Here is a 24187-nt window from a genome sequence, read left to right on the forward strand (position 1 = left end):
AGAAGGGGGGAGGGAGGGAGGAAGGGAGAGAGAAAGGAGGGAGAGAGAAAGGGAGGGAAGGAGGCAGGGAAGAAAAGAAAAAAGTTATTAATTTTTTTCTCTGTCACGAGTCTATGGACCCATTCTCATAAAGTGCTTTTAAAATAATCAAACGAAAGGAAAGAAAGCATTTGTTTGTGTGTATGTGTGTGTTAGGCACTGTGCTGAGTACTTTTTACAACTATTTTCTCATTTGAGAAAATGCTAAGGTTTCAGTCAAAAAAGGAAGAAAATCAAGATGTCATCTTCCCCCCCTCCCCAATCAAGTTCAGAGACTCCCTCAATCTACCCAAAGAGCCTTACTGAGAATTCCATGTAAAGAATCCCTGATCTAATGGTGACAGGTTCTCCTGTCTTCATTTTCTCAAGATCTTGAAGCAAATATTGGAGCTCTGTTTGTCTAGTATCCTATAGATTGGTGGTTCTCAACCATTTCTGGTCTTATGACACTTTTAAAAATTAAAATTAGAGGACCAGAAGATTTTTATAATATATTAATATTAATCATATTAGAAGTGAAAACTGCCAAATTTTAAAAACAATTATTAATGCATTAAAACAACATTAATGAAACTTTTATGTTAATATAAATAACATTCTAATAAAAATAATTAAATTTTCTAAAATTTAAAAAAAAAACATGAGAAAAATGACATGCTTTATAAAGTTTTGAAAAATCTCCTTAATGTCTAGCACAACAGAAGACAGCTGTATTCTCACATCTGCTTTTGAATTCAGTATGATAGGATATACTGTTTTGGTTAAAGTATAACAAGAAAATCCAGTCTCATATAGGCATGCAGTTGGAAAAGAGTGTATCTCAGTCAAATAATATATTAGTATTACAAAAAGAGTTTTGACTTTGTGGATTCTTTGAAATGGTTCTGAGGACCTCCAGGGGTTCATGAACCACATTTTGAGAACTGTTGCAAAGTATATATTTGTCAAAAGGATTGCTTTTCATATATGGATTAGACTAGGAGGTCTTTGAGGTCTCTTACAATTCAGAAATTCTGTGATTGCCCTTACAGATCTCTCTTAACTTGAGAATTGACTGTATGACAGGGGTAGAACTGGCACAGTTCCAACATGACATGCCCTCGATCAGAGAAGGTAATGTGCTCTATGAACAAAGAAGAATTGAATTAGCTGAGAAGAAATGCAAGATACACAAAATTAGAGAATCCATCCCAAATGTTCATATGGACTATTTGTGCTTGACCTGTGGCAAAGCATTCTGAATTCATATTGGTCTGATCAAATACACTAACTTGACTCTAATCATTTTGCTCCTCTTTGAGAATGAAGGAAAACAACTAACCAATCCTTGTATACAAAAATCTTTTCTACCCACTTTGCTTTAATTAATCCTTAATTTGGAATATGACTCTCACTCCTATCTATCAATTATATATATATATATATATATATATATATATGTATATATATATATATATATATATATATATATATATATGTATTTATATTTAAAATGTTTCCTCTATGAAGCCTTCCCTAATATGTTTCCCTTTTCTGAATTCCTGCCACAATTAGATTTTTTTTTTGAACACATCATTTGGCATTGCTTATATGTTGTCCTATCTTATCTTATCTCCCTGGCTAGTTCATTAAGTTCCTTCTTGAGACTGTTATGTCTACTTTTCCTATAGCACTGACACTTAGAATAATATTAGGTGGTTAGCAAATGCTTAATAATTGATAAATATTTGATTCTGGGCTTTTAAATGTATGAGGAAAGTGCAACATCTAGAATTGCTGGGTCAGCACAAAAATATCACACTCCAGAATCTTCATCCCACAGATTGCTGTTCACATAAAAATTAATATCTTATTCTATTTTTTGTTTTCTTTGGGCCTTTTTCTGGAATAAACATGTAGGGTTTTTGCCCCCAAGTTTTATAATAAAGCATGAAAGCTTTTTGTTCCTTTTTGCCATCATGATATTCATCAAAAAATAAGAAATTTTAATTAACAAATACTATGACTAAAACATATATAATAGTTTTGTATAATTCAGAGAGAGACTAGAATAAATGATGCGAGCACAGAATTTCTCCTAGTCACTGCTATTATTGTCCTTGCTTATTAATCCAGGAGTTGAGCTATAAGTAACAGAAGGAAACATAAAGATCCAGCAAAATCATTTTATTCTAATCTGATAATCACCATCATATTTCTGAATTAAGCATTATTTTTAAAAATTGCATTATTGTGAACTGCACATAAACAAAACGGAAACAATAAAAGATCATTCTGATTTAGAAAAGTCATGGTTTTCCTTATATTTTCTTTGGTTTATTTTTAATGGCACTGTTCTAAACAGATTTCAAGGTAAGAAGAACAAGAAAATTTCTGTACCTGCCCATGGGTCAATAACAAAAAATATGATAGAAGCACAATGATAAAAAGCATCCCCAGACTATATTTTTAATTCATTTACTCTATAAAAAAAGGGTACATTACAAAGATAATTTAAGGAGGATAGAAGTTGTTGTCCTACATGGATCAGGTACAGAAATACCTGCAATATTTTAGAAAGAAAACTCAATGAGCTAACTGACTTCCATAATTAGCAAAGCAGAACAGTCAATTGAATATACTTTACAGAAGTCTCACTACTAAGAAGCCTCCTTCCTATATTTTGGCTCTTCTTGGCTCTTCTGCCAAGCAGATCTGTTTTATACAGGCAGGAAAAAGCTAAAAATAGCCAGTGGAACAGAAATCACAGCTTCTCTCAGTTGCAGATGCAGGATAGAAAAGTTAAAAGTTTGAGTGTATGATACAGAAAATGTGTATGAATATATGAGAGAATGAGAAGAGAAACAGAGGAGGAGAGAGATCTAGAAGTCACCTGCATAAAGATGAGGCCTAGGGGAGCTAATGAGATCACTGACTGGGATTATATAGTAGGGGGAAAAAAGAAGGCCTGCAACAAAGCCTTGAGGAAAACCCATGGAAGAGGAATCATCCAAGATAACTGAGAAGGGGTCAGATGAGGGAAGAGGAAAATGAGGGGGAGAACCAGGAAAGGGAAGAGAACAAGCAGAATGAGATGATCTACAATATCAAGATATTTCAGAGAGAACAAGAAAAAAGGAGGTAGAAGATATCAGGCTATGTCTTGTTCTCCTTATCTTTACAAAACCTTTTACTCCCAGTCCCAAGACTGGGGACCCCAGGCAGTGACCATTTTATCATCATTGGTCCTGTATCTATGGACATCATAAATGTTCTCTTCTCTCCACTGGGAAGGAGCAGTTGACAAGGGACAGGAAAGGACAGACTTGGTCATTTCACCATGACTAGCTTACCACTAGGTGTAGTGCTGGGTCTCTAGACCACAAACCCAAGTTTACGATCCCTCCCAGCCAGCACTGACTTTGACATCCCAAGTTTTTAACCAATTTCACTTGGCAAACTGTGCTGAGTAACTGGAGCTACAATGGGGGCAGATTGTATAAGTTTCAAGAGCCTAAATTTTGATTTGCTCAGGAAATACATGGCTACTAAGGCCCTGACACCAACCCTCAATTGTTATTTAGTCATTTCACTCATTTCAAGTTTTTTGTGACCCCATTTGGGGTTTTATTGACAGAGTTACTAGAATGATTTGCTATTTTCTTCTCCAGATCATTTTACATATGAGGAAAAACTGAAGCAAAAAGTGTTTAAGTGACAGACAGATGAATTTTCCTCTTTTCAGGTCTGGCACTCTTCACTGCACTACCCAGTTGCTCCCAATAAGGCTTCTTAAAGTCCTCTCACCAAATAAAAGGACTAGGAAACTAGGGTTTCTCCACTTTACAAAAGGAAGGATGGATCCTGGGATGAGGAACTAGTTTTGTATGTGTGTGTGTGTGTGTGTGTGTGTGTGTGTGTGTGTGTGTGTGTATTAGCTTCTGTATTTTACTCAGCATTTCCACAGATACACAGATACAAATTACAAATTACAAATCATCATTGACGTAGTCAATAGTTTCAAGAGTTGCTTCTATAGCCAAAAACAACTCTTCACCTGTTGGACAACCCTCCAGTGATGGAGCTTCCCTTAACTTAGCTAGCTAGGCTGGTTCTCAGACATACAATTCATCACTGGGCACATATTCAAAGTCTTTTCAGTCTTGGAGGACCTGTCAGAGCTTGTGCCCCACTGGCAAAGCTTTTGAGAGCTTAGCATTAGCTTCCTCACTGGGATAAGCCTTCAACTTTGGACTTTTGGAAGAATTTGAAAATCTCTATCTAGGACAAAGTAAAACTATGGAAAGGCAGGGGCAATGGGTATCACATATAGACCAGTCAGTCTTAGAGTTAGGAAAGTCACAGAATCTTAGATTTAGAATTGAAAGCAACTTCAGAAGTCAAGTCCAATCCCCTTCTGTTATAGATGAGAAAATTGAGGCTTGGACAAATAAGTGAGTTGCTCAGAGTAAAATACTGTGGTTAAGTATACAAAAACAGAATTAGGACTTGGGTCTTCCTGGCTTATACTATACCACACTCCCAGATGGATTCAAGGCCCAGGTTCAAATCCTTCCTCTTGACATATGCTAACTGTGTGGATTCTGCACAAATTTGGTCATTTGCATTCCCAGTGACCAAAGCAACTTTTAAAGGTTGTTAGTTAACAAATAAATAATCAATTTATATCCACAGAGATTTACATCAGGAATTCCCTCTCATCAATAGAGGTCCAAACAAACAAACACAAAAGCATCTACAGCAAAATTTTCACATTCATCTGAAAAGTGTCAATAGCTTTCAATTATCTGTTGAGAAACAAAAGCAAACTTTCCTTAAATATTAAAAGACTATTTGAGAGGCTCCTAGTTATTGCTCATTTCTAAGCCCAGGCTTCTCAATATATATTCACCTTTACTCAATTACTCCTCAAAGAAGATGGTTTTCAAAGGGTAAAATTAAAATCAGGAGAATGAAGATCAGTATTTTCAAGGTATGTCTGAATAAAAATCTGATTTTTGTGAGTCAACCTGTCCCTTCCATAGCATTTCATGATAAAAAAGTTCAACTTATGACATCGCAATTAAGTCCCTGTAGAAGTCAATATAAAATTAGCTTATAAAAATACTTATTATATTATCAATACTTTGGATAGAACTTCATGATAAGTTTAAAAAAAAAAAGCATTCCAGAATACCGTTCCAAGAAGCAGAATATCTGAAGGAAGCCTCCTCTAAAGTCATAAGGGGAAAAAAAGGCATACCGAGAAACACAGGACATGCACCAAAAACAAGAGAAATCAAGGACCAAAAAAACTTTTTTTGGTGCCTTAGAAACATATCATAGCTTCTTAAAGCTTTACCAAATTACTTCAATGTGTTAATGTGTTCTGTTAACATTTAAATATTTTTCCCTCATACTGGGAAAGAATCACTGGGAAAACCTTCTGAGTTGCTAACATTTTTCCTTCCCCCTCTTTTCTCTGACCCAAATCCTTCTCTGGAAACTGTTTTTCCCCCTCCAAAATATATTCAAAATTTAAGATGCACCTCCACTAACTTTCCTCAAGAGAAACCAAATTAAATAATCTTTTTTGAAATGACCCTCAATCCAAAACCTGCACATGCTCACATACACACTCACAAATTTATTCACTACCTTGAAGTTTGCTGTCTGATTTCTTCATCTGCAGTTGGGACCTTCTTACCTGTCATGATTCTCTGAGCTTCATAGGGCTCCATGTAGCCAGCGCTTTCTCCCTTTCCTGCTTTATTCTTCAGCTCACTCTTGGCATCAAAGGGATCTGAGTAATCATCTGCAATGATAACCTGAAATGAGAAAAATTTCATTCATGTTATTGTTACTAATAAGTTTTATGTATTTGAAAACCAAAGGTTAGGCCTGAAAGCAATAGTTAGTAGAGTAGCAAAATAAATAAATAAATAAAGCAAGTGAGTTTCAGAAGTACATTTCATGGCGCTTTTAAAACATGATTTTCATATTGGACCACAAAGAGCTGCTCCCCCCATACACAAATTCTTCCCTAAAGATAATTATTTTACAATCTCTTTTAATTCCCCCCCCCCAAAAAAAAAAAATCTAGAATACAATTATCCCTCGAGTTAGCAGAAAGCAATTAAGAGATCACTGTATTTTGAAATGATTCTTATAGGAAGCATATACTTGAAGAAGGTGTTGTTAGTGATGAGTATTAAATTGAGGAGTAAATTGTGGTTTAAACAGAGATGGATCAGTTCTTTTCCTCTCTCTCCTTCCTTCCCCAAAGTAACCAATGGCGGGTTCGGCAGCAAAGGAATTTGCTACTTAATGCTGTATGGAAACATAGTCTTTATTGGTTAGAATGGAAACACCGGAGAGCCGGTGGGCAAAATGGCTGCATGGTACAAGGCCATTTGCCAAGAGAAGATTCCCGTTCTCTCTTTTATGCAGTGATGTAGGGAGGTTCCTGAGAGTGATGTAAATTAAGATAAGGACTCTCTTGTTATCTTTTGGGGACAGACAGAAGTCTCTTCCCAAAAGGAATTTCCCGATGCCATTTGGTCTATCTGAGCAGATTAGAATGGGGGCTGTAAAACCCCGGCCAGCTCAGATAGCCCAAACTAGTTTGACCACATCTTGTATCAAAGGTCCAAGTCCCAAAAGAAGTTGGAGATCAAACAAAGAATACCAAAGGGGCTACCGCCCTCAACAGTTAGCACTAGAAATATAGTGATTGCTCACTAAAAACTGGACTAGTATATTAGTATTAGGAGAAATTATTATGCCATAAAATGACAAATATAAGTACTTCAGATAAACATGGGAAGACGTGTGAACTGATACATAATCAAATAAGAGAAATCCAAAGAACCCCAAGAAATGACTTTAATGAAAAATTCTGCAACTACCTTTCATACTCCTCCTTCCAACTACTTTCATTTCCCAACAGATGGTGAAAATAAGGACCAGTGGGCTTTCATGGAAGTAATTTAAATTTTGACTTTCCCATTTACTTCCTGTGTAACCTCAGGCAAATTACTTGCCTGGACTTAAGTTTTCCTCCTCTTTAATATTAGGGAGTTGGTCCAAATGACTTTTGGGGTGTCCCCACCCCTAAAGTTATGATCCTAAGATGTAGTCAGTAGAAAACAGGAATGGATCAGATGACAGATAATTTCCCTATTCTCATGAGACAGGAAGGTGACTTCGGGGGCAGAAAGTTTTATACATAGTTATTCTTTGTATTTCTATCTCCAGTGACTAAAATATAGGTGTTAGTTGATTCTTTAAAAAATATATTATTGATTGATCCAATCATTGTCAGACTTGGTTACTGTATGTTTAACTTTTTTCTTTGTTCAAAATGAAACGGGAAGAGCGTATACTTCCACAAATGACAGATTTTAAAGCAAAAGTGATTAATATTTTAAAGTAATAATAAAATGAAATTTTCAGATTTATCGATGTCACCCATTATCCTGCTTTTTCATATTCTCAAGAGCCTAGTTGAACACGCATTAATCTATACAATACATATAAAAAGACTTAAAATCACTAAAAATAAATTCCTGTAACATTTTTGGAATAAGACTGATGAGGTATATACCTAATGATGAGGTATAACCGAATGATATCTAAATAAAATTAGGATTAATTGAGGTCTAGTGGCAGGTTTGGGGTACAGGGAGTCAAATGGAGCTCCCCTGCACTCCCTTAGGATTCGGCGCAAGGATTCAAAGTTAAATCAGGTCTAGCGGCGGCAAGAGTCCCCTGTAAATGAATTTACAGGCCCGAAAACCTAGATTGATAAAAAGAGGTTTATTGTAGGGTTTGGAAGTAAAGTTAAAGTCTGGTTAGTAAAAGGCATTAGAGAGAGGAAGAAATACACCAAAAGCGGTGGACAGAGAATCTGTGAAGCAAAGCATGGTTGCTGGCATCTTTCAACTCTCTGCCAAGGGATGATTCCAGCTTGGCTCTTTTATTTGCTTCAAGGAGCCTAGGGCAGTGCCAAATTCTTGGCGAGCATTTCAGATAAGGAAGAAACTTTTTTGGGGAAACCTGAGCAGATAGTGGGGGTTGAGAAAATCCAACCCAGCTCAAATACGGTGGGGGCTGGGTACAAGTCCAAACTGGCTCAGTTAGGATCTCTCCCCTCGGAATACAAAAGGGTGGTTTTGACTAGATCTTGTAAATCAAAGGTCAGCCCCAAAGGAAGTTGGAGATCAGAAAAGGAATCTTAAAGGGGGCTATGCCTGCATCAAGACCACTGTAGACTCCTCCCACCCAACATATAATATTAAGCACCTCATATCAGGGAGCCAATAGCATCAATAGGAAAAAAAACAAACCTTTCAACTTCACCTACCTCAGAACTTTCTATCTTTGAAGGAAAATGACAAGAGCCAAATTATAAAGCAACAGAAAACAACAGTTACTTGAGGTCCTGAGAACTGATGCCAACCACAGCCACATCAAAAAGGCCTGCCAAGATTGCACTTGAAAAGGAAGAGCATGCAGACAGAAACTTTACCGTCAGTGTCCCCTCTTGCTATTTAAAGAGCAGTCTTCTTTGTGGAGATTAGAGAATGCACACTAGGCTAGGTTTTTAATCTCATCCTCTTTGTAATATAACTGCAATTATACAGGATAGGAAACCAGAATTCTCACCCTATCCCTTGTAAGACACGTGATTCACATCGGGAGCTTAAATCTTAGATTAAGATTTAGAAAAGTTCATTTTTCTATAACATTAGGACAAGATTTTTTTTCCCTGAGTTGTAGGAGAAATTGTTTAACCTTTCAGTTATAAGGTCATCTGACTGTTACTGAAAAAGAGGGTTTAAAAGCTGACATCCCCTTGACCTATATTCAATTCAGTAAGCATTTTTCAAGTGCTTATACTGTTCAACAAAAGAGGTATAGTGGAGAGAGGGGGAAGGTCTTAGAGACCGGAAGAACGAATTTTGAGTTTTGCCTCTTTGACAGATACTGGCTATGACCCTGGACAAGCCATTTACTAACTCAGGATCCCAGACAATTCTCCAATGAATGAAAAAAATACATGGAAAAATCGTTACTAAATAGTTACTAAATAGTGGGCACTATGTACAATTGCTGTACTATGTACAAATCACAGAGAAGTTGCCAATCTGTATTAATGGAAGGAGTTTCCATGGTGGAAGTTTTCAAGACCAATTTGGGTCAGGGGGAAAAAATGTAGAACTCACTATGTATACAAAGGAAAAGATTTCAGTCCTTGTGAAGTTAACCTGTTTGGGAGAGAGGAAAAGGAATTTAACACAAAACAGATAATATAATTTAAGGATAGAGGGAAAGAGGAAAAGAGGGGAAAAAAAGAAGAGGGGCAGAGAGAGACAGAGAAAGAGACAGAAGGAGGGAGGGGGGGAGGGAGAGAAAGAGGGAAGGAAAAGAGAGGAAAAAGGGAGGAAGAGAGGAAAGGAAGAAGGGAGAGAGAGAGAGATGAGAAAGAGGCCTAAGTAACAACTGGGGGGAGAAGTAAAGGCTCCCCATAGGAGGTGGCACCTATGCTAAGCCCTGAAAGGGATTTGCAAATGGACAAGGGGGAGGGAGGTGGGGAAGGACCCTTTGTTTTACTTAACCACTGAAATGAATGGCTTGTTATTGCAGCTTTACTAGTGAACTCAATGACAAAGACCACAGGTTGTCTGTCAGTAATGTATGCAGGAGCTGTAATCAGCAGTCCTGTCAGAGGGTGTCAGCGCTGGGTGCACTTCACACAAAGACAACAATGTGCATCAGGCAGCAGTAATTTCTCCTCAGAACGAGAGCAGGTTTCTCTGTAAAAGCCCCAGAGCTAAAACACCATCCATTTACTTTCCTGATGCTGCCTTGTCAAGAACTGATGGATAGCATCTCGGGCTCCCTGCTATGCTCCGATTCCAGATGCTGACACTGTAATAGTCTCCTTTCTTTAAAATAACAGCACTAAAATGACATGAAACGGCAAAGGAGTCTAATGTGGATAATGTCTTTTATTTGATATTTCTACTTTGCCATTTGCAGAAAACATTAAGGGGAAAATTATACACATGAACTGCTGTCAAACAGGATAATATCAGATGCTGATTTGGTTTAAATACAATGGTAACATCTTTCAGAGTTCAAGAGACAGAAGGGATAAAATAATGAACTTTTTCCCTGAGATTTGATCTCATTTCTCCTGTTTCGATCTTCCTCTCTGTCTGTTTCATAATGCAACAATATCTTCAAGTTAAGTCAGCATGCACTTAGCAGGCACTGTGCTGAGTGCTGAGGATACATAGAAAGAAAAAAAAAAAAAGTCCCTGCCCTTACCCTGCTTAAAGTCTAATGGAGGAGATAATGTTCAAACAACTAAGTACAAACTAGAAATATATGGGATAAACTGGAAATGTCAGGAGGAAGGCACTAAAGTTAATAAAGAGGATGGTAAATGCTTCTTGTTAAAGGGAAGAACTTTAGCTGAGTCTTAAAGAAAGTCAGGGAAGCAGGAAATAGAGATGTAGAGGGAGAATGTAGAAAGAGAGTAAGAATTTTTTTTAAGGGAGAAAAATGTCATTGATCAGGACAGTATTTGGAAGCCAGAGGAAAATTTTGATTGTATTCACTCAAAACCAATATATCTATTAAGAGGCACTGCATAATTTTAAAATAGCAAGGCTTGCAGAATATAAATTTAAGCCTTTGTTCATTTTTCCCCCTAATAAGAGATCTAGGGAACTGGGCTATATAGTGTGTGCTACCTGTTATCTTCTAATTAGAATTCAATCCACAGATCAGAACTGTCATAGAGCCTCCAGCTGCCTGTAGTCGTTATTTCACTTTAAATAAGAATATACAAATTCTTAAGCTTCATAAAGCAGCTGGACTTCACTGAAACATGCTTTCTGTTATACCTGCTGACACTTGCAAATCCATTCATTTAAAAAGTGGATTTAAAAAAAATTAGTTAAAGAGCTCCTAAAAATAGATTTAAATGCGTTTATTCCTGAACTTTTAATTGGGACATTACAGTTAAGAATGATCTTTAAAATTCAGCAGATACTAAATTAAATTTGATTTTTAACTTCCTTTTTGAAGAATAAGTTTAAACTATAATCAGTAGCTGGAAAAACTTAGTAAAAGTTGAGTTGAGTAAGCATTCTCTTTATTTGGGCCAGCTACCAAGGTATTGCATATACCAATAAATCACAAGTACAAACTGATATTTGGTGGTAGATTAATTTACATAAGGCTGGTAAGTGGCTAGGGAGCCTTTTCTCCCAAATCATAGAAAATCATACTACAGCCTCATGATGTCAGCTTTGTTTTCCACTATGCTTTGTTTTAAATCTTATAGATAACTTGGATAGAACAGGCTGAACTTTTAAATACAATTAAGCAATTTGACTAAGAGAAAGGCAGGGATTTTCTTTTCTCCATTTTTTTTTTAAACAAATGAAAAATGTAAGGAAAATGCAGGTAAATCCCTGTTACCAATGCTGAGGTGGTGCATTGACTGAATTCAAGTTTTGAACTTCATTGGCCAAAAGCCCATTGGGTGTCGGAAATAGATTTGGCACCAATATGGTGTTGCCTGGAGTAGAGGTCACATGATTGCCTAAGGAGGGACAAGAAAAATGGAGTAAGTCAAAGTTTCTGTGCCTAATGATAGCAGAATTGGCCTGGTGAGTAGGCTGTATTTCCAACCTGGGTATGACAGTTTCAAAAAACAAAACAATTCTCTGCTCAAAAGTTAAAACCAAAAACACAAGATGAAGGCACAAAAAGTTACCTTTCCAAAGAATATATATACAGGACTAACTTTGCTAACTCTCTTACAAGCAAAATATTTCCTGCTGAGAAGATAGGATAGTCTAATCAAATGCCACTTCTATTTTAAGGGCACAGATTCTTTAAGCTTATCTTTTTACAATCTGATTTGGATTAAGAATATCTGCCTCTTTGTTTTCCTAAAAATGGCAATTAAATTTTTTGTACCTCTGACCAGTATGGATAATTTCCACTTTGGAAACATACAAATAAATATACTGAGGATTAATTCAATTTAATTTTTTTTAAGGGACAACTCCTTTTAAGGTGTGGAGTGATCAGTCAGCAAAATGGTGTAATATGAGAAGTACAAGGAAGGTCCATCAATACAATTATATACTCTACCTAACCTACACAGTGTTTTCAATTCAAGCAATAGGAATTGATTTCACCAGATTAAGATTTGCCCAATTCCTCACCACTACTAAATCCTAGTGTAAAAAAAAAAGTTATTCGATTTGGTTTTCTAGTTCCTAGCTTCTTAAACTATGAGTTGTGACTTCCATATAGGAACTCCATAATGCAGGAGTTGCAGATTTATAATTACCAGTAAATATTTGATTTGTACATCTGTCTTATATACCCTGGGCCACATAAAAGTCTTTCCAGCAAAAAGGGTCATGGGTGGAAAAAGTTTAAGAAACCTGTTCCAAGTAAAAAGAAAAGCACTATGGTGATCCAAGCCAATTCCAATGGACTTGGAATGGAAAATGCCATTCTCATCCAGAGGGAAAGCTATGCAGATCAAAGCATACTATTTTTATCTTTTGTTTGTTTTTTGGTTTGCTTTTTCTTTCTTGTAGTTTTTCCCCCCTTTTGTTCTGATTTTTCTTTCACAACATGACTAATATGGAAATATGTTTAAAATGATTGTACATATACAACCTATATCAGATTGCTTGCTGTATTGATGAGAGTTTAGATAAGGAAAGTGGGAGAAAAATTTGGAACTCAAAAATTTAAGAAAAAAATTTTAAAAGAAAAACATTGAATAAGGGCTTGACAGGAATGGAAGGAGAAATAATTTTTAGTATAACTGAGACTACAACTTAAGATGGACCTATGAGGGATGATGTAAGGTAAAGGTATATTTATAATCTTTATTTTGTGTCATGAAGAGTTTTCATTATCCTCGGAATAAAGTCTTTAAATGCAAACCTAATATACAAAGGAAACTACGGTGAAAGTTATTAATTTTTTTAAGTGCACAAACCTAAGAATTAAGACTCCTATTATAATAGAATATTCTGAGCTGCCAAGAGGGCACAACAGAAACCACTGGGTGTCTTAATGGAAAGGAGACCAAGAAAAGCCTAGTGGCAGGGGTAAAAGAAATAGGAGAATGTATCTAATAAGTAGCTTTATATGCTTATTTATAGTAAAAATAGTGAATTGCCTTTAATGTCTTATACACAACCACAGATTGAAGGAATGAAAAAAAGCATTGATTAAGCTCTTACTATGTGTCAGTCATTACAAGCTCCTATGTGGCACAGTGGATAGAGTACAGGGCCTAGAGTCAGAAGACTCATCTTCCGAATTCAAATTTGGTTTCAGACATTTACTAACTGTGTGATCCTCCCTCGGCAAGTTATTTAACCCTATTTGCCTCAGCTTCCTCATCTGTTAAAAAAAAAAAAAAAAAAAAAAAAGGAAAAAAAATGAGCTGAAGAAGGAAATGGCAAATTACTTCAATATCTTTGCTAAATAAACTCCATTGGGGTGGTGAAGACCTGGACATGACTAAAAAAACAATTGAACAACATGAATAAAACCCTACAAATACAGCTAAGGTCTCTCAAGCATCTTCTAATTTCTTTATATGAATTTCACTTGGTAATTTTGCTTCTTATTCATATTAAATACTTATATTCTGACTATATTCACTTATTTAACATAAACTTACTAGAAACTCAAGAGTTTGTGGGAATTTCAGATGCCATCATCCATACTACTACTCAAACATGAATTCTTTCTTAAGCAAAGCTTATGTGTCACAGTTTCATATGGGGTCTCATAATTCATAACTCAGCACAAGGGTTGCAAAATTATGATTTACTATCAGTGAATGTTTGATTTTATACCTATTTTATATAACTTTAAAGCTGGGTCACATAAAATTTTTCAGGCAAAAAGGAATCACGAGTAGAAAAAGTTCCAAAAACTGTTCTAGAGCATCCTTGACAAGTAATTCTCCACCCTCTATAAAAACACCTCCTCTGATGGAGACCTCCTAGTTCAAAGACTGTACTGGATGATGAATTGCAAGGCATATATATCACATAATATCTTTCATAATAATTTCAAACCTAGAAAGGTCCTCAAGAGTTCATTAAATGCTTATTGTTTTTACTGTTTTTGTTTATTATTCATCATAAATATAGAGCATTAAGTTCATTCACACAAGAACTTATTTAATGAGCACCATACTTATAAAATCAAATAATCTCTACATTGGAACAAACCTTAAAGGTTACCTTGTGGCTGTTGGAGGTATCATAACTAAGTGTTACAAGACATTTTAATATATTTTTTATTCACTGAACTGGATCAATAAGATGAGATATATGGAAATTAAAAAAACTTCTAAGTTAAAAAGAAAGCTTCCTCAATAACTTCTTTTGGGTCCAAAATCTAAGATATTATTTCCCTCAAATTCATTACTTTCACATAGTAATATTAATTGTATTACATTACTCTACATTGTTCTCCAATGATTTTTCAGTCCTGGTGCTCACTTCTCAGTATGAAGCAAGACAGTCGTATAACTTCATTCTCCTTTATGTCATGCTGCATTCCTCTTACCTTCCCAGCTCAGGAAGCCTGAATGACCCAATGAGCTTTTTTTTTTTTTTTTTTTTTTTTTTTTTTCAATCTCTAAAATCTAAGACACTAATGTAATGGCATCATCCTGTGTAACCCTGCAAACCAGATCCAAGATTGTGCAATATGTGGATCATGGAGATGTATGTAAGTCACACTAGTGAACTAGCAGTGGGTGTTGGCCATTTAAAAGACAGACAGAAATGGCTTCTTGGAGAATAAAGGGTTTGGAAGTCGGATTTTTCCAGTTCTATAGTCTTTGTGGGGATATCTATCACAGCCCCACAATGCATTCATCAAATTTCCAAATATATCTTAGCACCGGCTTCACAGAAAAACTTTCCTTTTTGCAATCATCCTACATTGGCAAGAGTTAATTGGGCTATGAGGTGGAGACTTCGCCCACAAAGCACTGCAGATGCAGAATGAAGGGGACTTCTGCAGAAATTATGATCTGTTGATAGTCAGTGATGAGTAGATAAGAATTCCACAGCTTATAAAAAAGCTACCTTGCAGGTTTACACATGCTTAACTGACTGTACCTACACAACGAAAGCTGAAATGTCCAGAAGAAATAATTGTTTTCTGTAGTGCCAAGTCTTGTGCAGTTGCTGCTGCTATCACAAGAAACAATGAATGTAGTAAAAATCTAGAAGTTTATTTCAATGCTGAGCCAAACCATTTGCTACTCAGTTTATCTACTGGCTTAAAAACCAAAACAAAAAAACAACCAGAACTGGAGAATTACCATATCTTTGTCTTTTGATTTAATTGGTACAATGCCACATTAAACTAATTATAAGGTCATTTAAATATGTGTGTGTGTATGTATATATATATATATATATATATATATATATACATACACACACACATATATATGTATATATATATATATATCATGTATTACATTAACATTCCATGCTTAAAATACAGTATATACCTGACTAGACATAAAGCTTTTTGTTTTGCTTTGAAAATTCTCAATCTTAAAATTTCAAAGCAAAAGATCTCACATTTTAAAAAATCCTTTTTAAATTAAAAATAATCTATATTCTCTTTTCTCTCATTGGAAAAAAGAAAAAGAAAACTCTTTTAACACCTACACATAGTCATATTCTCATAACCACATCCTACTGGCCATGTCCAAAAAATATATATCTTATTCTATACTTTGATACTACCACCTTTCTCCCAGGAGGTATGTAACATGTTTTACTCTAGAATCATGGCATGTTAACAATCGATCAAAGTTCTTAAATATTTCAAAGCTTTTTATATTTAACAGTGTTAACTGTATAAATTGGTTATTCTGGTTTGTTCGCTTCTGTCTCTATCTGTTAATATAAGTCTTCCCAGGTTTTTCTGAAATCATTTATTCACCATTTCTTAATGGGTACAATAGCACTGTTAGATCAACATACCCTTAATTTTTTTAGTCATTCCCCAACTGATGGACATTCCTATAGTTTCCTTTTGTTTGCAACTACAAAAAAACTGCACTGTTTTTGTTTGTATGGGCCTTGTCCCTCTTTCTTTAACTCTTTGGGGTACTGGCTTGATAACAGTATTGCTGGGTCAAAGAGTACAAAACAAGAACCTTCACAGATTTGTTGCCATCTTGCTTCACTTGCCATCTCACCCTGGAAAATCCCTCTGCTGTTGGTATGTTCTACCCTGAGCAGCTGTTTCCTTTCATGAATTGCTTTACCCTATTAGTATGTAAGATGCTTATAAATAGAGACTGTCTTTCTTTTTTGCTTATATTTATATATAAGCAGAGATAAATCCAATCTATAGCACCTAAAAAGTGTTTAATAAAATGCTTGCTGTCTTCTGGTCTTTAAAGATAAAGCATATAACGGCACAGCAGGCAGAATGCTGGATTGGAGGGACAGGAATCCTTTCTGTAGACCTTTACTAAATGAGTGACCATGGGGGGGGGAGGCTTCTAACCTCTTAAAGAGTCAGTTTCCTTAGCAGTTAAAAAAAAAAAAAAAAAAAAAAAAAGCAAATAGCAACACCTGTAGCACACAGCTCACAAGGTTTCGTGAGGTTCAAATTTGTGTCTATATAGTGATGTGGCAAACTTTAAAATATTATATAAATGTTAGTAATCATTTAAAAGAGAGGCAGCTCCCCAAATACCATAAGCTCATTTAAAAGAAATATTCTCCACTTGTGGGATAAAAAACGTATCAGGGCATGTGAACTTTTAGGATTCTCTTCACCAAATTCAGGAGAGCTAGAATAGACTTCATATGGACTAAAATGGGATCCAATTCTGCATGTTCTGTAGGAATGCTGGTCCTTGTTTCTTTACATAGTTACAATGTTTTAATTATCTATCATTTTTTCAATGGGGTACCATAAGGACAGATCGTAGCCCTTCTATAACTTAGTACATGGTCTTCAGGAGTTGCTATGATCAAAAATTTCACCATCCTGTAATAATTCTAGTGATAATCCTCTCTGAACTTAAGCCAGGCTATTGCACTAAAAACAAAGGCATATAATCTACCACATTATTATGCTTTATGTATTCTACATTTCAGCCAACTGGCTTATTTGCTGTTCTTTGCACATGATTTTTAATCTCCTGACTCTGCCTTTGCCTATGGTGTCCTCTAGAACTGGAATGCTCTCTCAGCTCATTTCAGCCTCTTGGAATCTCAAGTTTCCTACAAGATTCAACTAAAGTACTACTCCTAAAAAAAAAAGGTCTTTCCTGAAGATGACTATTATTAGTAGTGCCTTCTCTGCTCTAACTCAATATTTTGTCTTAATTCGTTTATTTATTTATTTTGCTGAGGCAATTGGGATTAAGTGACTTGCCCAGGATCACACAGCTAGGAAGTGTTACGTGTCTGAGGTCAAATTTGAACTCAAGTTCTCCTGACTTTAGGGCTGGTGCTCCTAGCTGCCCCTTTTTGTCTTTATTTTTAATGTATGTTGTATTGACTTATCTTGTACAAGTCATTTCCTCCAGGAGAATTTAAGATAGTTGAGGGCAGAGATTGTTTCATTTTTATCTTGTGTCTATCATTTTATTTTGTCTCCATAGTGCCTAGCATAATTTATTGAACATAGTAGCTGTTGAATAAATGCTTGTTGAATTCACGTTCTAAGGCTTCCCAGCTTATGATCTACTGGTATGCCCTTCCAAAGTTTAGGGTCATCACAATGCTACAATGAGGACTACATCTATTTACTGACTGACTAGTATCATGGTGAAAACAGATGAAAAAGATTTCACAAGTTCTTAAGAGTTTAATCCTGTTCCTAAAGACACTGATTAAAAAATATTGGACTGAGAAGACGGAAGAAAGCCAGTGTCCCATCCTGACAGCAAAAAGAAAATCGAACCCCCAAATAAAAACTTTTGTAGCAATTTTTCATAGTCATATTCCTGCATTGACTATATGCAAACAATATATGCCTCGTTCTGCACGGTGAGTCTATCTCCTTCCTTTTAGGAAGTGGGTAGCATGTCTTATTGGAGGTTCCCTAGAATTCTAATATTAAGAAACCAACCAAAATTTTAAATGACAAAGCAAAGAAATGTTGATAAAAATTATTGTCACACAACTGAATCATATGTCTTCGGATGTGTAAATAATACAAGCAAAGAAATAAAATGAAGATATGTCATGCTAAGATAAAACACAATTCAATGGAAGAACAAGAAGGTGGAAAATAAAAGGAGAAATTAAGCAAAAAATAAAGAGAACTAGTAAAGAAATTGATCAAATGGAGAATACAATAAAAAATTCCAAAAACAAAATGCACAGAAACAGCAAACAGTAGACTTAGTACAGTGGAAAATTAATTTCACACAATGTAGACCAGCTGGAAATATAGGCTCAAAAAAATCATTCAATTATCCATGCTACTGGAAAATACAGAGACTCAACTAATAGATCTGAAGGATAGATCATGATACAACTTCAGGGACAGACATCCCAAGGAATTGAGAAGGAAAAAAAAAAAAGCTGGACACTATATTATGTCCAAGAAAATTTCTCAGAATTAGGGGAAATGGTGAAATACAAACAATAAAAATCTTTTTCTTTCTCTCTAGTCTCTCTTTTTATTTCTTTCTCTACCTCCCTCCCTCAGGAAGATATGCACAGTGTATACACACAGACAAAATGTAAAAGAGATTGAGTGACGGAATAATCAACTCCACATAGGAGGACCCCAAAAGTAACTAAGTTGTACATTGCATAATTAAATTCCAAAGTCACATATAAGAGGAAAATCTTACAAACTTCAAGAAAAAATTGTAGATTTTTCTAAGGGAGATAAGAAAGGATTATAGAAATTGGAATAAGAAAGAGAAAATCCATTTTATTTTCAGAGAGAATGAGTGAAAAAAATTAACTAGGCAATGTATATTATTAAAGAATATATAATCACAATTTAATATAAAATATAAATAGTCAAATAGTATGACAATCAAAGACCATGGATAAAAATTATGGCTTAATTGTTTAGCATGTAGTTAAGTGCTCACTAGTTACCTTTGTACAAAGAATAAAAGATGCAAAGGCAAAAACAGACATTCTGCCTTCAAGGAGGTTACAATGTTCTTGAGAGGAGGAGAGACATGTACACGGGGTAAGAGATGTAAGTTATATACACAGTAAATATAAGGTTAATGGGGAAAGAAAAAGGCACTGATTATGGATAAAACTCCCCAATAAAGTATAAAAACTATGGCCTAAATTGCCTAGCATGCTCACTAGTCAGCTCAAAGAATAAGAGATGCAAAAGCAAAAATAAACCATCTGCCTTCAAGGAGGTTAACAATGTTCTTGGGAGGAGGAGAGATAGGTACACAAGGAAAGTAGATGCAAGGATATACACAATATATACAAAGAAAATACAAGGTACTAGAGGAAGGAAGCTGCACTGTAGATAGGGATCAGGAAAGGCCTCAAGTAGGAAAAAGCCTTTAACCTGAGCTTTGATTCCATTAAGTGAGAGAAGAAAGTGCATTTCAGGCATAAGGTATCTTAATAGTCTGCATAATAGTCTGGAGGTGCATGTAAAGGGCAGAAGTATAGCGAGGGACTGGATTTAGAATATGTAAAGGGAAGCAATGCATAATAAGTTAGTCTGAAGCTTGATTGTGAAGGATTTTAAATACCAAACAAAGGAGTCAATATCTGGTTCTCAATAGGTAATAACCAGAACTTTTGAAGCCAGAAAGTATCAAGGTCTGACCAGGACATTAGGAATATCATTTTGGTGGCTTATGTGAAGGATTAACTGAGGAAGGAAGACACTTAAGGAAGGTGTTTCACTGCTGTTCAGGCATTTTCTGCCATGTCTATCTAATTTCATGATCCCATTTGGGGGTTTTCTTGGCAAAGATACTAGCATGATTTTTCATTTCCTTTTCCAGATCATTTTATAGATAAAGAAACTGAGTCAAAGAGGGTTAAGTTATTTAGGATCCCATAGCTAGTATGTCTGAAGCCAAATTTGAAAAGACTGAATTTAAACAAGCATGAACTTTGAAGAGCTACTTGTAAACAGCAATTAAAAGGAAGAAAAAAAGGAAGTCTAAGACCTGCTGTTTAGGGTTTGGGCAAGGTGAAGAAAAAGGAGAAAAGCAATCTGGAACTATATATACCCAAAGAGTTAACTACCATGTGTACCCTTTGACTCATCAAAAACACCATTAGGCTAATAATCAATTAATCAATAAACACTTATTAAATACTTACTATCTACCAGGCACCACAAAGAAAATAGGGCAATGTAGGAAAGGACCCTTATATGTAGCACAATAACACTTTTGTTATAGCAAAAAACTAGAAACTAAGTGGATGACCATTATCTGAGGAGGTGCAGAACAATTTCTAGAATATAAACATAATGGAATATTATTGTGCCATGAAAAATGATGAAAAGGGTAGCATACTCTGCCTGCCTCACATAAAGAATTCCTTTTTCATCTCCAAGCCTTTACACTGACTGTCCTCCATGCCCGGAATAGTCTTCCCTATTATCAGCTTCTTAGAATTCCTCATTTCCTTCAAAGCTCAACTCATCCAACATATAATACATGAAATTCAGTTGCTGGTACCTTTCTCATCCATATTCATTCTAATTTGCTTGTGATTTTTTGTATATATTTTAAGATACATATACATATATGTGTGTATATGTATGTATGTGTGTGTATATATATATATATATATATATATATATATGTATATGTATGTATATACATATGTGCATGCTGAAACCTAAAATAATAGAAGATCCTCAAAGGAAGCTTTAATTTTTGTCTCTGTAACCTCCAATGCTAAGTACTGTGGCTGTTATTTAGTAGATGCTTATTTGAACAACTTGAACTAGTTCATCTGCCTTCTTCCTACTATGCACCCAGATGGACAAACCCTTTCAAATGACTAGATATAATCGAAGAGACTCATTTGTAACTAACTCATCAGTGTTTTATAGAAGAAACACATTTTCCAAGTACATACAGCACAATGGAAGAGAACCATGGCAACATCTTCAGAAGTGAGACCAGAAATGTGTTGAGCCCTGGGATAAACTATTGAGAGGAAGGATGTTTAGAATGAGCTGTGTGGTTTGCTCCTAGATATCCACTTGCAGTTCTGTGTGTGTCTTGGTTACCATGATCCCTTGACTTAAGTTAGGGAATGTCTATTCAATCAATACTCATACATAAGGGTCTGCACCATGGGACAGAAAGTATGGGAGTTCACTAACTCTTCTTTTCTACTCTCCCATATTGCTGATGGGATTCAAACTAGAGAAATAAGGGCTTAGGGTAGCTAAAATTCATATAAAAAGCAAACTTATTAAACATCACAGGCCAACTTTTCTAATTAGTTCCATGTCTGCTCCTTCTGTATGATGGCATTTGTTTTGTTAAAAAAAAAAAAATAAAAAGAACTGACATAGGCATTTAAGTTTTAGTATTCTGATTATTACATAGACATCATTAGTGAGGTAAGAGATACGTAACTTTTTTTAAAAATCCACTTTTCCATAAACCTAAAATGTTTTTCCTTCTTCTTTTCTTTCTTTTTTCTAAACAGCTTACAGTGCTTGGGTTGATATGCTGATTCATTTGTTCTGGCATTTTGCTCATCCTACTGATTCCTGTGAGAGCTTGTGTTAAGCCATATCAGTGGAATAAGCATATTCAACTCTATTTACCATAGGTGACAAGCTTACTTATTACCTAACCAACAGGGCCAATCCATCAGGATGGAAGAAATGTTTTAAGTGGTCACTGTTGGGCTTTCAAGGACCCACCCTTTCTGTGGCCACATCCACCCAACTGAAAACAATGTTAAACTCTTAACATGTCCAAACTTGCCAGGAAAAATGCAGAGCAAATTATAGCCCATGTCAGCTCCATTCAGAGTTCATCTTGGAAGAATCTTTCTCTAATCTTTCAATACTTTTAAACCAACTTTCTAAGAGTAACTGACATGAAACAAAAGGACAAACCAGCTAATGTCAGTTTAGGGATAGGCCAAAAGTCAAAATAAAATAGTTTTCATAATATCACATTTTCAATTTTGATATTTTACAGATTTTCAGTACTCTAGGAGGAATTATTATATTTTGAGCTTATAACACTGTTTCAAATCTTGGAAAGTCAGAATTCCTTCCTGCCAGGGAAATAGGAAAGATCATTCTCACCTCCTAAAGAACTACATATTCTTTAATGCCTGACTCAAAACCCACTCCCTCCACGAAACCTTTCTTGATTCTTTACTTATTAATGCTGTCTACTTCTACTTTGTACATAACCCTTTCCTGGTTCTACCTATAATTGTTTCCCACTTCTTGAAATTACTTTGTTATTAGTTCTGCAGTGGACTGGATTTGGGAATGCTGAACTTGGAATTAAGAAAGACATGAAAGACAGTTATCTAACATGAAAGACCCTCAGCCTCTTCTGTAAATAGTTATAACAATAATTACTTCCCGAGCAGTCAGGGAGGTTCAAAGAGATAACAAAGCTAAAGTGCTTTGCACACTTTAAAGTGTTGTATAAATTGAAACTATTATTGTTGTTGTTATTGCTGTTACTCATCTATGTTAATATAGATTCTCTCTACCCCTAAACTCATTGAGGACAGGTACTTTTTTTTTTTAATATTCATAAAAATGGGAGCACAGAGGAAGCATTTACTATTTGTTGGATAGAATATCTATCCCTTCTTCGAAAAACCACTTACCTCACACATAACATTTTATTCAGTGATTCTCTGGGTTCTGGACAGGAGATCATACTGTGGATCTGAGTTGGTGGGTGGTTTTTTATGGGACCAGGAGTGTGCAGACTACCTGAGATCAGGGTCCAAATCATAGCTAAAACTTTTCATTTCTCCTTGAATCTAATATGACACTTAGCATACAGTCAGTATTTAAGTAATGTATGTTGCATTATTTTGAATTCTCTTTAATAGGAGAACTCAGTAGAGTTTACTAAGGCACTCTCAGTCACCTTACAATTTTCTTCTGAAACCACACCCCTGAAATTCGTTGCTTGTGTTTTTCTCTCATATAAACACTCTGAAAAGCCTTTAAGCCATTCTTTCATGATTCACAATCATACCTTAGTCTTGCTTGGCAACTCTGGGTACAGCATTGGGTAATCATCTCTACTTTCAACGTCAAAGGCAGGCTTGTCTTTAATATTATTTGATCTTCTTGTCCTTCATATTTTTTGACCATGAGAGACTACAAAGTTACAAGTTAATTCTTTAAAAGCTCATACTTCCTTTTTAGTATCTGTAGTCTGTAGTTTAGGATAATTTTTCTTCTAAAAGCATATGGATCTTACCTCCCACAACATCTAATCTCAGAAGCAGTTAAGGGAAAATCATATAAAGGAAATTTCAACTCTTTCATGTGATTTTACATTGTAAGTAGTTTGTAATGTTAAAAAAGGAAGAATTTGTATTGATTTTCTCCATTGTTTTTTAGCTGATTTACTGCTTTTTAGTGTTAATCATTTTGTATCTTGTACTTTTGATTCTTTCTTTACTTTGCCCCACTTTGAATCTTTCATATACATCATTTTCCGCTAAACCATAAAATTCCACTACATTTATATGCCATAATTTATTCATATGTTCCCCAATTATTAGGGGAAATTTTCAACTTTTTGCTACTATAAATAGTGCTGCTAAGAGGTTTCTTTTTCTTTCTCTGTCTCAAAGATTCTTTTTGGGGAAATAATTAGTGTTTTATTCAATGTTATACTTCAGAAAGTACAATGAAAAACATATTAAAAAAGGAATATGATGGGAAGATATTAAGAGCAGAGGCAATCAAGAAAGGCTGCATGTAGAAGGTGACTCAAGCTAAGTGTGAAAGAAAACCTGCAATTCTAAGAGGCAGAAGTGAAGAAGGAAAGAAACAGAATTATCAGTGAATAAGAGGAAAAGCAAATAATCCGATGAGGCTAGAGGTCATAGAGTGAGAGTGATGTGTGAGAAGACTAGAA

General features: G+C 35.3%; 1 protein-coding gene across 1 annotated transcript in view; it reads right to left on the minus strand.

The window, feature by feature from the left end:
• The window catches only part of SHB (SH2 domain containing adaptor protein B), a 349572-nt gene that overhangs the window by 232007 nt on the left and 93378 nt on the right, over nt 1-24187 (minus strand). The window contains 1 exon segment of the mRNA XM_074281807.1: nt 5726-5846. Within this exon segment, the coding sequence (XP_074137908.1) occupies nt 5726-5846 (121 nt within the window).

This window comes from Sminthopsis crassicaudata, chromosome 1 (genome assembly GCF_048593235.1).
Source record: "Sminthopsis crassicaudata isolate SCR6 chromosome 1, ASM4859323v1, whole genome shotgun sequence".
Lineage (NCBI taxonomy): Eukaryota > Metazoa > Chordata > Mammalia > Dasyuromorphia > Dasyuridae > Sminthopsis > Sminthopsis crassicaudata.